This window comes from Leuciscus leuciscus, assembly GCF_965113295.1.
Source record: "Leuciscus leuciscus genome assembly, chromosome: 21".
NCBI classification, from domain to species: domain Eukaryota; kingdom Metazoa; phylum Chordata; class Actinopteri; order Cypriniformes; family Leuciscidae; genus Leuciscus; species Leuciscus leuciscus.
In genome coordinates, this window is record NC_138745.1 from 37,100,189 (window position 1) to 37,112,743 (window position 12,555).

The 12,555-nt window shown below is 39.5% G+C and overlaps 2 protein-coding genes and 1 long non-coding RNA gene across 6 annotated transcripts in view; 2 read left to right on the forward strand and 1 right to left on the reverse strand.

Annotated features, from left to right (window-relative positions):
• Positions 1 to 12,555, reverse strand: part of LOC309485581 — a 109,947-nt gene that overhangs the window by 5,694 nt on the left and 91,698 nt on the right. The gene's annotated exons all lie outside the window — the stretch shown is intronic.
• selenou1b (selenoprotein U1b) lies at positions 30 to 8,046 on the forward strand. 3 transcript variants are annotated; one of them, XM_082152477.1, is made up of 7 exons: positions 30 to 114; positions 682 to 1,556; positions 2,618 to 2,770; positions 4,346 to 4,440; positions 4,653 to 4,793; positions 4,944 to 5,108; positions 7,596 to 8,046. In XM_082152477.1, coding segments are annotated over exons 2-7 (654 nt in total). In that variant the 5' UTR covers positions 30 to 114; positions 682 to 1,555; the 3' UTR covers positions 7,695 to 8,046. The 3 variants fall into 3 exon arrangements, with proteins under 3 accessions (XP_082008603.1, XP_082008605.1, XP_082008604.1); XM_082152479.1 differs by having other exon boundaries at positions 4,357 to 4,440; XM_082152478.1 differs by having other exon boundaries at positions 682 to 2,770; positions 4,357 to 4,440.
• The window catches only part of pdzd7b (PDZ domain containing 7b), a 35,591-nt gene continuing 31,286 nt past the window's right edge, over positions 8,251 to 12,555 (forward strand). Inside the window, exons 1-4 of one of the 2 annotated variants that reach the window (XM_082152421.1) lie at positions 8,251 to 8,320; positions 9,706 to 9,756; positions 11,699 to 11,824; positions 11,991 to 12,165. In XM_082152421.1, the coding sequence (XP_082008547.1) occupies positions 9,750 to 9,756; positions 11,699 to 11,824; positions 11,991 to 12,165 (308 nt within the window). In that variant the 5' untranslated portion in view covers positions 8,251 to 8,320; positions 9,706 to 9,749. Of the gene's footprint in view, positions 8,321 to 9,705; positions 9,766 to 11,698; positions 11,825 to 11,990; positions 12,166 to 12,555 lie in introns of those variants that run through there. The other variant, XM_082152420.1, reaches the window with a different exon arrangement.

The following is a 12,555-nucleotide window of genomic DNA, read 5'->3' on the forward strand; positions in this document are numbered from 1 at the left end:
CCTATACCGCCTATGCCGCGGGCCGGCCCTGCGTATCAGAGAGGATTCTGGGGGAACGTGAGCGGCGAAGGCTTCGTCTTGGGTGCGGTTTATGTCATCGGACCTCGTCAACAGGTGTGTGTGAACACACACACACACACACACACACACACACACACTCCTTACATGTGCAAACACTCATTGCTTTACTGAACACCAGTCAATCATGGCTTTAGAATAGGCCTATAAAAGGTCAAAGGTCGAGTTATAGTTTTTTCGGACTGTGTAATACTGTATTCATAACCACAAATGCTTACAGTAAAAATATAAATAGTTTGGTTTCAATCTTGCTTTCGTGTTTAACATAAATTTTTCAACATCTCTCTGACAATTACTCTCAGTCTTGTACAGAAATGAACACATGAGCTCATGAAAGAAGAGCTTTAGGTTTTGAATTACTGTGTGTGTATGATATATCCAAAAATATAATATTATGGCACAGATGTTTGCAACGTAAGACACATGTTTGCTTCTGAGATGTTCGTGATATTCTGTGCTTCATTCAGCAAGAGATGTGAGGAATTGTGCAGTTTCTGTGTGTAATTCTTGGATTTGTGTGTAAAGTTAAAAAAAAAGTTTTGAAAATGTGTGTAAACCGTTTAAAAACCTGTAAAAACCCCTTCCTATATGATCCTTCCACAGGGAATCCTGCTGGAGCACCGGGAGATGGAGTTTGGAGATAAAGTCAGGAAGTCTGACGTCATTCAAGCTGTTAAACTGATAGAAAAATAACCACACACTCATAATGCTGGAAAACTCCTTCAGCTGTAATGTAGATGTTATTCTACTGTATGCAGATTGAAGTGTGTGTGTGTGTGTGTGTAGTTGATGACAGACTGACTCTAAACTGATGAGGGGTTCGTCTCGATGTTTCACGCTCTACAAACACACACAGAAACCAATAAACACACACTTTTGAGTGCATTACTGTATTTTGAGTTTGTTTCCTTATTTTAGGGTCTTTATTGCTGAGGTGTTGATATAAAATAACACTTGATTACATAAAATACATAAATGTTACATTTAAAAATGTCTATTAATAAAGAAATAAAAAAAATAAAAATAAAATGAAATGCTTTATATATTGACTTGCATCTCATGTGATCACCGACATCAGAGAACTGTGAATGTGTGATTGTGTTGTTCAATTATTGAAATAATAAATTAAAATCTCAAAGCGGTTCGGCTGAGTGTGAGTGTGTGTGTGTGTGTGTGTGTGTGTGTGTGTATGTGTATGTGTGTGTGTGTGTTCTGTCGGCTGTCAGAAAAGTTGTTTTATTTTATTTCTAAAGCTTCTACATTCTCAGATTAGTCCAGACAATAACATTAATTTAATTTATCAAACAGTTTGACAGGAATCCCAGATAAAGCTGAGGTCACGTGTCGTTCTGTTCTTCCTCCTGATTGGTTAAGCGTTTGTTCTGTCAGATATGGCTCGGGTCAGTGCTGTATATATGAGTCCAGATTCATCACTAATAAACACAACATCATCACACCTGTGAGATCTGCGGCAGACAGTAAGTGTACATGTTTTATTTCTGAACCAGAAAGAGAAAACAACTCTGTAATATGAATGATTTCTAACGGCTTCATGGTTAGCTTTGTTTCGATCTGGTAAATACTGGGAAGGTTGTGATTATGAGTTCACCATAATATCACGTTGATGTGAGACCAGTAACTGATATTTTCCCAGCTAACGTTTGTTTAAAGTTATCTGGTCTTTAATAATGTTCTCAAAACATAATTTATTCATCGTTCATGGAGCTTTTTTTCTACAACGTTTTAGTTGGACGTTCGTGTAACATTTTTAAATGTAACAACTTGTTTCAAAGAACATTCAAATGTAAATTTCTCATAATGTTTGAAGAATGGAATGGAATGTTCCTTTAATGTTTAAATAACCAAGAAAAAAGAAAAGAAAAGTACAACATTAAAATAAAAAAAATAAAATAACGCAATATTTTTCAAATTATTCAAATATTTTTGTCGGTTTTGTTAGATTTGGTATTTGTATTGATGCTTTAGCAATATATTGTGTATGAATCATGTCAGTGAATCACTTTAACATTTAGATCTCTCTCTCTCTCTTTCTCTCTCTCTCTCTCACTCCCTCTTTCTCTCTCTCTTTCTCTCTCTCTCTCTCTCTCTCTCTTTCTCTCTCTCTCTTTCTCTCTCTCTCTCTCTCTCCCTCTCTCTCTCTCTCTCTCTCTCTCTCTGTCTCTCTCTTTCTCTCTCTCTCTCTCTCTCTCCCTCTTTCTCTCTCTCTTTCTCTCTCTCTCTGTCTCCCTCTCTGTCTCTCTCTCTCTCTCTCTCTCTCTCTTTCTCTCTCTCTCTTCTCTCTCTCTCTCTTTCTCTCTCTCTCTCTCTCTCTCTCTCTCTCTCTCTGTCTCCCTCTCTGTCTCTCTCTCTCTCTGTCTCTCTCTCTCTCTCTCTCTCTCTCTCTTTCAGTTTTAAGGTGCTTTATTGGCATGACAAATATTTTTACATTTGTACTATTGCCAAAGCATTTTCAGTGTTGCAAAACAGAGCATGAAACTTTGACCGGATGAAAGTAATGTTTCTGTCTGTGTTTCTCCAGTGTTCCTGCAGGATCTGGAGGGTGTGTATGTGGTGTGTGTGTGTGTTGTTGCAGCTTCTGTTCTGTTGGCTAACACAGATCTGTTTCTGAGCCGAGCGGACCGGGCCGATGTGGACTCGCTGGCCAGAGCCGATCTCAGGTCCACCAGCGCAGGTCAAGCTCCACATCTCACTCGTCACTATCTTCAGGCTAATGATCGTTTCTTAGTTTTTTTCCATTTTGGATTTAGGGTAAAATATGACTCTGGCATTTCTCAGTGAGATTCAGATTTTAATCTGCACAGCTTCTTTACTTTCTGCAAAATAAACTGCAAAAAATGATGTTCTTCCTCAGTGTTTCTGTCTTGTTTTCCAGCACAAATATCTAAACATTCTTAAATCAAGATGCATTTACTGAAGAAGCAGAATGACTGAAGAGATTATGGGCCCTATTTTAACGATCTGAAACGCAAGTATCAAGCGTGAAACGCAAGTAACTTTGTGGGCAGGTCTCGGGCGCTGTTGCTATTATACCGGCGGGATAAATGACTCTTGCACCCGACGCAAATCTAAAATGTGTTGGTCTGAAGTAGCTTTATTACTCATAGGTGTGGTTTGGGCGTAACGTGAAATAAACCAATCAGAGCGTCATCTCACATTCCCTTTAAGAGCAGGCGCGCTTGTTCCATGGCGGATTGCTATTATAACGGCGGATTTGCCAGACGCGCGCCAGGAGCGGTTCACAGCCGAGGAGACCGACGTTCTCGTCAGGGCCGTAAAACACAGAGAAGTGACATTGGTGATGGAGAAACACACCCAGATTAGCTTCGGTTAAACAGGCGTATGATAATTTGGGTAAATGTGTAAGCTAGATTTATGCCTATTTTTTCATGGACACAACAATGATTTCCCTCGTGTGGTAATATGTATGGTTTTCTAAAAATGTGAACTGCTGCGTCTGTGTAGATGAGAGAATCAAAGTGTGTGTGTGTTGTGCACACGCTACATTATGGCCAAGCATGCGCCCTTAAAATAGCATCTGAATAACATGCGTAACGCGCCACTGACTTTAGACTAGGTTTCTCCTGGTCAGTGGCGGAATTGTTTTCTGGAACTGCAAAATAGCACCAGGGAACGTTTGCGCCGGAACACGCCTCCTCTTTTCACTGAACCGCCCCCGGGAGCGCAAGTTCATTCCCTAATTTACCGACGTGCGTCTGTGGAGGGAAAAGTCCGCTGTGCGGGTGCAAAATAGGAATGATACATGCGTCGCTGTACAAAGTCAATTGCGCTGGGTGCGAGATAGAGCCCTAAATGTTGTTTTCTGAAAAATGTGTCAAAATCAAGGGACATTATGTTTAAAACAAGAAAAATATTTGCCACTGTTCATTAAACCAATTAAAAGGGAAAACATTTTTTTTTTTTGACTCCATTGCCAGATATTCGTTCTTGTTTTAAGCATAAACTCACTTTATTTTGACACATTTTCCAAGTCATGCTTCTTCTCTAGTGAATGCGTCTTGATTTAAGAATGTTTATATATTTGTGCTGGAAAATAAGACATTTTGTGTGTTTTTAGTTGTTCATGAATCTGTAATTTGCTGATTGGTGCCGTTCGTTCAACAAATAGAGAACCAGCACCAAATGAGCCTGAGTCCATCGAACGTGTGTGTGTGTGTGTGTGTGTGTGTGTGTGTGTGTGTGTGTGTGTGTGTGTGTGTGTGTGTGTGTGTGTGTGTGTGTTTCACAGAAGATGAGCAGAGCTTTAAGGCCGGATCTCTGTGGAAGCGAACCGGAGCCGTTATTATGGCTGTCAGACGACCAGGATGATCTCTGTGCAGAGAGGTGTGTGTGTGTGTGTGTGTGTGTTTGACTCATATTATCATGTGAATAATCACACAGGACTTACAGTAAAGTGTGTGTGTGTGTGTGTGCCTGTTTGTTTGTGTGTGTGTGTGTGTGTGTGTGTGTGCCTGCATGCGTGTGTGTCTCTCTCTGTGTGTGTGTGTGTGTGTGTGTGTGTGTGTGTGTGTGTGTGTGTGTGTGTGTGTGTGCAGGAGGCGTCTGAACTCTCCTCTCTGAAGGCTCAGTTAGATGTCAGTGGAGTGTCTCTGGTCGCTGTGGTGAAAGAGAACATCGGCTCAGAGGTTCAACACTTCAGACCTTACTTTACTGGAGAGATATTCCTCGACCAGAAGGTGATCAGATCCTGCTGGAGATCTTTAACTCTTTAGACCTTTGGGAGTTTGTTATCAGAATAAATGAAGTAAATATAGTTGGAAAAGCTCAGATTTTTGGGAAAGTGATGGAAATATTTGCCCATCAACTCCAACTTTATGATGTTTCAGATGATTTTCTACGGTCCGACACGGAGGACGATGAGGCATTTGGGAATCGCTCGGTTTGGAGTTTGGATGAACATCCTGCAGGTGTGGAGGAAAGGTTACCATGGCAACAGGAAGGGGGAGGGCTTTGTTTTAGGAGGCCTTTATGTGATTGGACCAGAGAATCAGGTAATTTATGATGCATGATTTTAAAATGCAAATGTCAGAACATATAAAACGGTAACTTTTCTCCGGCTCTTTAAAGATAAATATCTATGTTAGCTTTTGTTATGTCTCAGCCAGCTGAAAAGCGTCACGACCTCTGGTCAAGGTGATTGTTACCTGATGACTAGCGACTGAAACTTAAAGTCCTCCTGTAGTCAATCATTTTATCCAGTGGTGTAGTGGTAAAAAAAGAGGTGGGTAAACTATAAATTCTGGGGTGGACCACAACTTGATCACCCGGTAAGGTGGGCCACTGCCTACCGGTGTATGTGTATCCTGATGACATCGCTATAGGCTATCATTTGATGGTATTACCAAGGGTATCACTGGTTGTTCCCTCATCATAGGTCACACAATCACTATTCAATTCATACATTAATCTAAGTTCTTGTTAAAGAGACTCAAAAAGGAATAATATGGTTGAAATCTATCAAGTTTACTAAATGACAAAACAGAGAGAACAAAAATATTTAGGAGAGATCGAGAGGGAGGCTTATATCCAGGGCTTCCAATGCAATGCACTTGTGCATAATGATAGGGATTTGGGATTATTTGTATCCCCCCTATTGGACAACCCCAATACCACCCTTAACATACAACAATTTTCATAGTTGATTAATCTGTTGAATATTTCCTCGATTAATTGATTAGTTGTTTGGTCTATCAGAAAAATGTGGATCAGTGTTTCCCTGTAGAGGGAAAAGTCTTTAACCTGGTGCATGCAGGCTTGATTCCCTCTGAATCTCTTGTACAGTTGGGTTTTGACATGCTCCCTACATTAAACCAGCTGCCTGTAATGAATAAAAAAGAAAAAAAAACTTTTTTTTTGCATCGTTTTAATGATTTCCTGTTGCGGCTGCGATCAAGTTTCATTCTCGCGCAGCTTGTTTAATAACTTCACGAGCGTGTGTTTTCTGCTACGTGTGTGCGCCGTTCTCTTTGTTCCGTGTGTGTGTGTGTGTGTGTGTGTGTGTGTGTGTGTGTGTGTGTGTGTGTGTGTGTGTGTGTGTGTGTGTGTGTGTGTGTGTGTGTGTGTGTGTGTGTGTCGGCGCGCTGCGCTCTCTGCTCCGTGTTTGCGCGCTGCGCGTTCTGCTCTGTAGTTAACGGCCCAAATGCTCGAATCATGTGCCGATCGGCGATCACGCACTGGAAAAGCAAAGTCCGCTCAAATAACGTGAAATTTAGAGGTGGATAAACGCAATGTAGAGGTGGATAAACGCACTTTGGAGGTGGGCAAACGCTATTTCCAAATTTTGGGAGGTGCGTAAACGGCGTTTACGTGCGTTTAGCCTCCACTACATCCCTGATTTTATCCCTTAAACTCATCTTTGATCACCAAAATGAAATATTGAAAAGTTTTTTCCTTGAAAAAAAATCTTAATGCCATCAAATATCTTGAATGTAACTCGACACTCTCGCTCATTTAGTATGCGCGGTACTATGAATATGCAAATGAGCCCCGCCTCCACTCACTCACTCACTCAGCTCAGAGATCCACTGGTTGACGATCACACGTTGATCTGGGGTGCGTTTCCCGAAAGCATCGTTAGCCAACTATGGTCGCAAGTTCCGTCGTTATCAGCATAGTTCAACGATTTGGTGTTTCCCGAAACCATCGTTCAAACGAACGTTCGCAAACATCATCGCAAACTTGTGTGGTTGGAACGACAGCTCGTTAGAAGCATAGTTTCTAGTTTACATTAGATGTAGACTGAATAAATCCTTATCTTTAGCAAAATAAGCAAGCTGACATTCAATACAACCCGTGTTATTTATTTAGAATACATACAAATGTAATTTATGTCTTTTAGTTTGTCAAGAGATTTAAAGCACCGTTTTTGAAGACTGCGCATGTGCGAACGTGCTCTACTATGTAAGAACGAGCCAAATATTGAGTCTGGTAATAAAGCAAAATAACTGAGAAAAATTAGAAATGGTCTTCAGATGCCATGTCTGTAACTTATATGACAAAATCTAGCGTTAATTCGATCTCAAACAGATTAATTAAAATAAGTTATTAGTCCACCACGTGCGAGACGTCATAAACCAACGTGGTTGAACGATACTTTGCGACAGACGGTTTCGGGAAACAGTCGTGACTAGCTAGTTGATTTCTCCAACGATGCATCGTACTATGGTAGTTAAGCAGCGAGCTATATAGTTGTACGGGAAACGCACCCCAGATTGATTACAAGGTAGTTTGTGACGTCAGAAACACCAGCGATTTCAAAGCGTGTGTTTGAGACTGTCTTTGGTTCACTGCAGTTTTAAGGAGGAAATACTCAGCAATGGTGTCGACTTATGAACTTACACATGGTTTGTCTTAAAGCATATTAAAAACCCCACATAGACACATAAACTACATTAAAAGCTGGATTTTCACCACAGGGGGACTTTAAGCCGGTCATCGTGTTATAGCTGTATTGTGTCCTTATGTGTTTGTGTTTTCAGGGAATTCTGCTGGAGCATCATGAGAAAGAGTTTGGAGATAAGGCCGATCTCTCTGCGGTCCGGAAGGCTGTCAGCAGGATCCAGAAAACAGAGAATTAGATACATATCAAACAATCCCTGATGACGCATATGTGAACGTTCACAAATAACAAGAAATTACTCCTGAAAGCATGTATTCATAATGCAATATCACTCTGTGTGTGTGTGTGTGTGTGTGTGTGTGTGTGTGTGTGTGTGTGTGTGTGTGTGTGTGTGTGTTGTCTGAGAGTGTCTATGTGACGGACTGATCCTAAACTCTAATGAGGGGACAGACTTGATGATGTACACATCAGACCACCAACACACACACACATATGATTTTCTTTTTCCTTTTTATTTTCTTTTAAACAATTTGTTAAGGTGTAGTAGATCATAGTGTATATGCTTATGAAATAAACCAAATAAAACACTGTGACAAATGTTGTATTTTGAAAGTAATCTCTCAAATGATATGCATAAAAAAGCGTGCACATATAACAAATCCACACACAACAAAAAAAAGTGGAAAATGAACTACACGACATGTCACGCCTCCGAGTGAAGATTGACAGTTGTGGAATCCAATAGAAATCTTGCAACCTTTTCAGTTCGGCCAATCACAGAGCGGGTCACGGCAGAGTGCGGTTTAGCCGCCGGCGTCAGAAATTACAATGCTCACCTCAGGATGGAAATAAGTACTTAAACAGGTAAAAATTTCATCTTTCTGTTAAAGTGTTAGCAAATGTCGATCAGAGAATTATTGTTGTTTTATAAAGGTATATAATTTACTGGTGCCGTCTTTCACTTATTGATTAAAGCAACACGGAGCGTTTTATAGTCATGGACAGCCGTTATTCAGCATTGAAATTAACGGAGCTGCTTCTGATAGCCTGTAAGTGTTTAAACACATTGAAAACTCTCTGAATATCGACAAGTACTCGCATAAAAGTTGGTTGTTTGCGTTAGTTTGCGGTCTGAGGTGAGGAATGACACCTGAGGCTCGTGAACGCGCGCGCGTGACCGCGGGATTATGACACGGGCTGCGCGTCAACATCATCACGTTCAGAGAAGCGCGTTCATGGATCAACCAAAAAGTGCCCGAATTATATCAACATCAACGCAACATGAATAATTAAACTCCTCATAAAAGTAACAGTGAACTACTGAATTTATCTTGTTATAATTGACTAACAAAAAAACAAAATAATATTACAATACCACGTACTACAGTGCTATTGTATATAAATATGCTTATCATTTTTATTATAATGTTATATTACAGTGTACCAAAGTTCAATTGATTTTCACACAGTTTTTGAAGCATATAAAACAGACTTTTTGTCATTTTATGTCAAATACTTCAATTAACCCTGTAAAAAGAAAATTTTGCATATGTGTTTTTGTTGTTGTTGAGTATCATATTTCATAATTCATACATCAAGCTTTTACTGCTCATATAGTCTGATATAGTGAGAATATGGAGGGAAATACAGCTCAGAACTGAGCAAAAATGATATGATAAAATGATAAGATGATATTTTATGATCAGAGCTCTGTAGTTTTAAAACATATAATGCAATACAACACAATGATGATTGAGAAATGAACTAATAAACCTTCCTCAAAAGCCTGATGATCATATTTGATACTCATGATTTTTCATTCTTCAGTCCAGTAAGTGTTCACCTTGAAATATTATTAATAATATGAATAATATCAAACATAATCAGCAGAAAGACACGTGAAGCACGAGCTGAAGGAGGACGTTTGTACAATTAAACTAAAAGACTTGTACTTGATAAAACAGAAGAGCAGGAGGAGATTGTTTATCAGTGAAGTTTTGATCATGTGCATGAAATTTGCATATCAAATAAGATACAGTGCTTTATAGGGTTGATTAAAATCACTTATAAATGGGAACACTTATGACTTTTAATTATACATCAACATCAAATACAGTAGAAGCTGTAAACAGAATTACTAATCATAATAAATGATATTTTCCTCTGGGATCAGCAGTGGTTTTGGTGAGTTTTGACATGATTTTGATGTGTTTATAAAGACTGATGGATGTGTTTGTTCTGTAACGCAGTGAGCCGAGAGATTGCAGGAATCCTGGGACCGTCGGCCGTCAGGATGGAGGGTGAGACGGGTGAATAATAATTGATTAGTTGGCCGATTATTTCTCAGATTAATCGGATTGAAAAGCACTTTTTCTATTGACTAAGCGTCCTGGCCAAAGCTGTCCTTCAAACAAATTTGCAACTGAATGCTATGAAAGCATAGTGAATATATCTATATCTCTGCTGTACAACAGAGCTATGAAGCAAAAGGACAATTTAAATCATTACAAATGAAGATAATAAATAAAAATAAGAACACAAACTCAGAGTTTTCTGCAGGAACACACACACACACTGACTCTGGACACATTAACCTGTTACTGTCATTTCTTTATCCTAAAAATAAATGTTAGAAATGTCTTACATTTATATTCAATTACACACAGTTATCCCTTTACAGTTTCCAACAAATACGTTAATGTTGACCCTAAACAGCACACGCATCTGTCAAAGCGCCTAACAGGCAAGCCGGGTTAAAGAGGTGGTATAATGCCCTTTCACAAGATGTAAAGTAAGTCTCTGATGTCCCCAGAGTGTGTAGAGTGAGTGATTTTCTCTTTGTCTTTTGTTCATGACCCCAGTTATTGCAAGCTGTATATGCACATCGAGATCTATACATTTGCGATATTTCGATAATTTCAATATATTGTGCAGCCCTAATTTTCATTATCGATTTTATCGATTAGTTGTTGCAGGGCCGCGGGAAGAGGTTTTAGGTTGGGGGTGCAGATTTTTTTTTTGGGGGGGGGGGAATAGGGGCGTCACCACTTTTGAATAAGAAACAATATCAAGACTATAAAACTCCTCCAAAAACGCGCACACACTCAAACCTGACTGCACATCACATTTTTGACTTTATTGATTCTGCTTTTATTCCGGAGTCCCTTTTATTTTATTGATCCGGAGTCGCATATCAGTCACAAAATGCGCCACGGGGAAGAAAAAAACATCTATAGCCTAAGTCGCACTGGACTAAGTCGCATTTAAAAAAAAAATTATTTCACAAAAAATTAATAAAAAAATGTTACAGACAGTTCTCCGTTACGGACGTGAGCGCTCTAAAGCGGCACTAAAATAATGTTTTAAAACTTTCACAGAGACCTCAAACTGAAAGCACAAAGCCTGTCTTTAAATTTAATTTCGTTTTGTATTAATTGTATCTTAATTTTAATCGATGTTTCATCAACAAATTGTCTGGATTTAATAAGAAGTAGCCTAAATATAGGCTATTAGAAAATAAATAATCAGGATACGGAGGCGCTGGCGAACCTGGAGCTCGTCTCATAATGAAACTCAGCGTAGGCCTATAAGGTAGCCTATTGCCTCACAGACCTGAGACATATAGATAGCTTGAAATGTCTACTTTTAAGCAGAACAATTCAAAACGAAAGAAAACAGACTGCGCTGCTTATGCAATTCGTATGAAATGTGCATTTCTCTCTGGCGCTGCGAAGATCGCGAGTCGTCAACTTCATCTGTCTAGCCGACACTGACATAAAAAATAACTGTTTTATTAGTAAACAATTAAAATGTCTCCTGCTATATTTTACATATTTGCCTGTTCCTTACAAAACACTGACAGGGGGGTTTTTGACGGTTTTTTTTGTTTTTGTTTTTTGAGCAGCTGCGGACAAATTCTTTCGACACACACACACACAATATTACGTAACACTCTGCGCTTATGTTTTAAAAACGATAATTTAACATATAAATAACAATTTTTAAATAGCCCACTTAAAGTGTTTATTACAAATAAATGACTAAATGCTTAAAATTTATACATTTTAATGAACAAACATATGCGTTGCATTTACAATTCTGTGAAAACAGGGGGTGCTGCAGCCCCACTTCCCGCGGCCCTGAGTTGTTGCAGCCCTAAAGCAGATGAAGCAGCGCGTGTGACGGTGAGAGCTGACCGCTGTGTGTGTGTGTGTGTGTGTGTGTGTGTGTGTGTGTCCGCAGGTGAGGTGCTGAGGTTGACGCTCGTCAGGAGGGATGATGATGGTCACCTGGGCTTCAGTGTGCGAGGAGGATCTGAACACGGACTCAGTGTCTTCATCAGTAAGGTGCAGAGGAACAGCGCTGCCGGTGAGACACCACCAGCTTGTTCTGCCTGTTGTATGAAGGGTTTGGATCAGTCACTGCGCTTGTGTTCTACAAGTGTGCAGTTAAAAGTGTCGACATTATAAAACTGATCCAAGATCAGGTCAAATTTTGTGTGTGTGTGTGTGTGTGTGTGTGTGTGTGTGTGTAGAGTTGGCGGGTCTGTGTGTCGGTGATAAGCTAGTGGAGGTGAACGGCGTGAGTCTGGAGAACATTAGCATGAGCAGCGTTGTGAAGGTGTTGTCGGGTCACGCTCGCCTCCGATTGGTCGTCCAGCGCGTGGGCCGCGTGCCTGGCGTTCGCTACACCAATGAGAAAACCACGTGGTGAGTGTCCCCTTCCGGAGCAAAATATATGGGAATATACTGCAAAATATTACATAATACATTTCCATAAATGGGAAACTAGTGCTTATATTTTTCAGTATACTGTAATAAATGCATTGACCATGAAAGGCTATATATTAATACATATAAAATATTAATAAATGAAGACAAAAATAGCATTACATGTAATATTCACAAAGTTTTATCCCTTATTGTGTACATATATTACACATACTGTACATGTTTCCATATAAATGTGAATGTATGTTCATATATATATATATATATACACACATTCACGGAATGAGTTACAACAGATTTCTAGTTCCCAGCATGCTTTGCTTCTGACTGTTAAAGGAGAGTAAATGTTAAAATGAAGTGTTATTAATG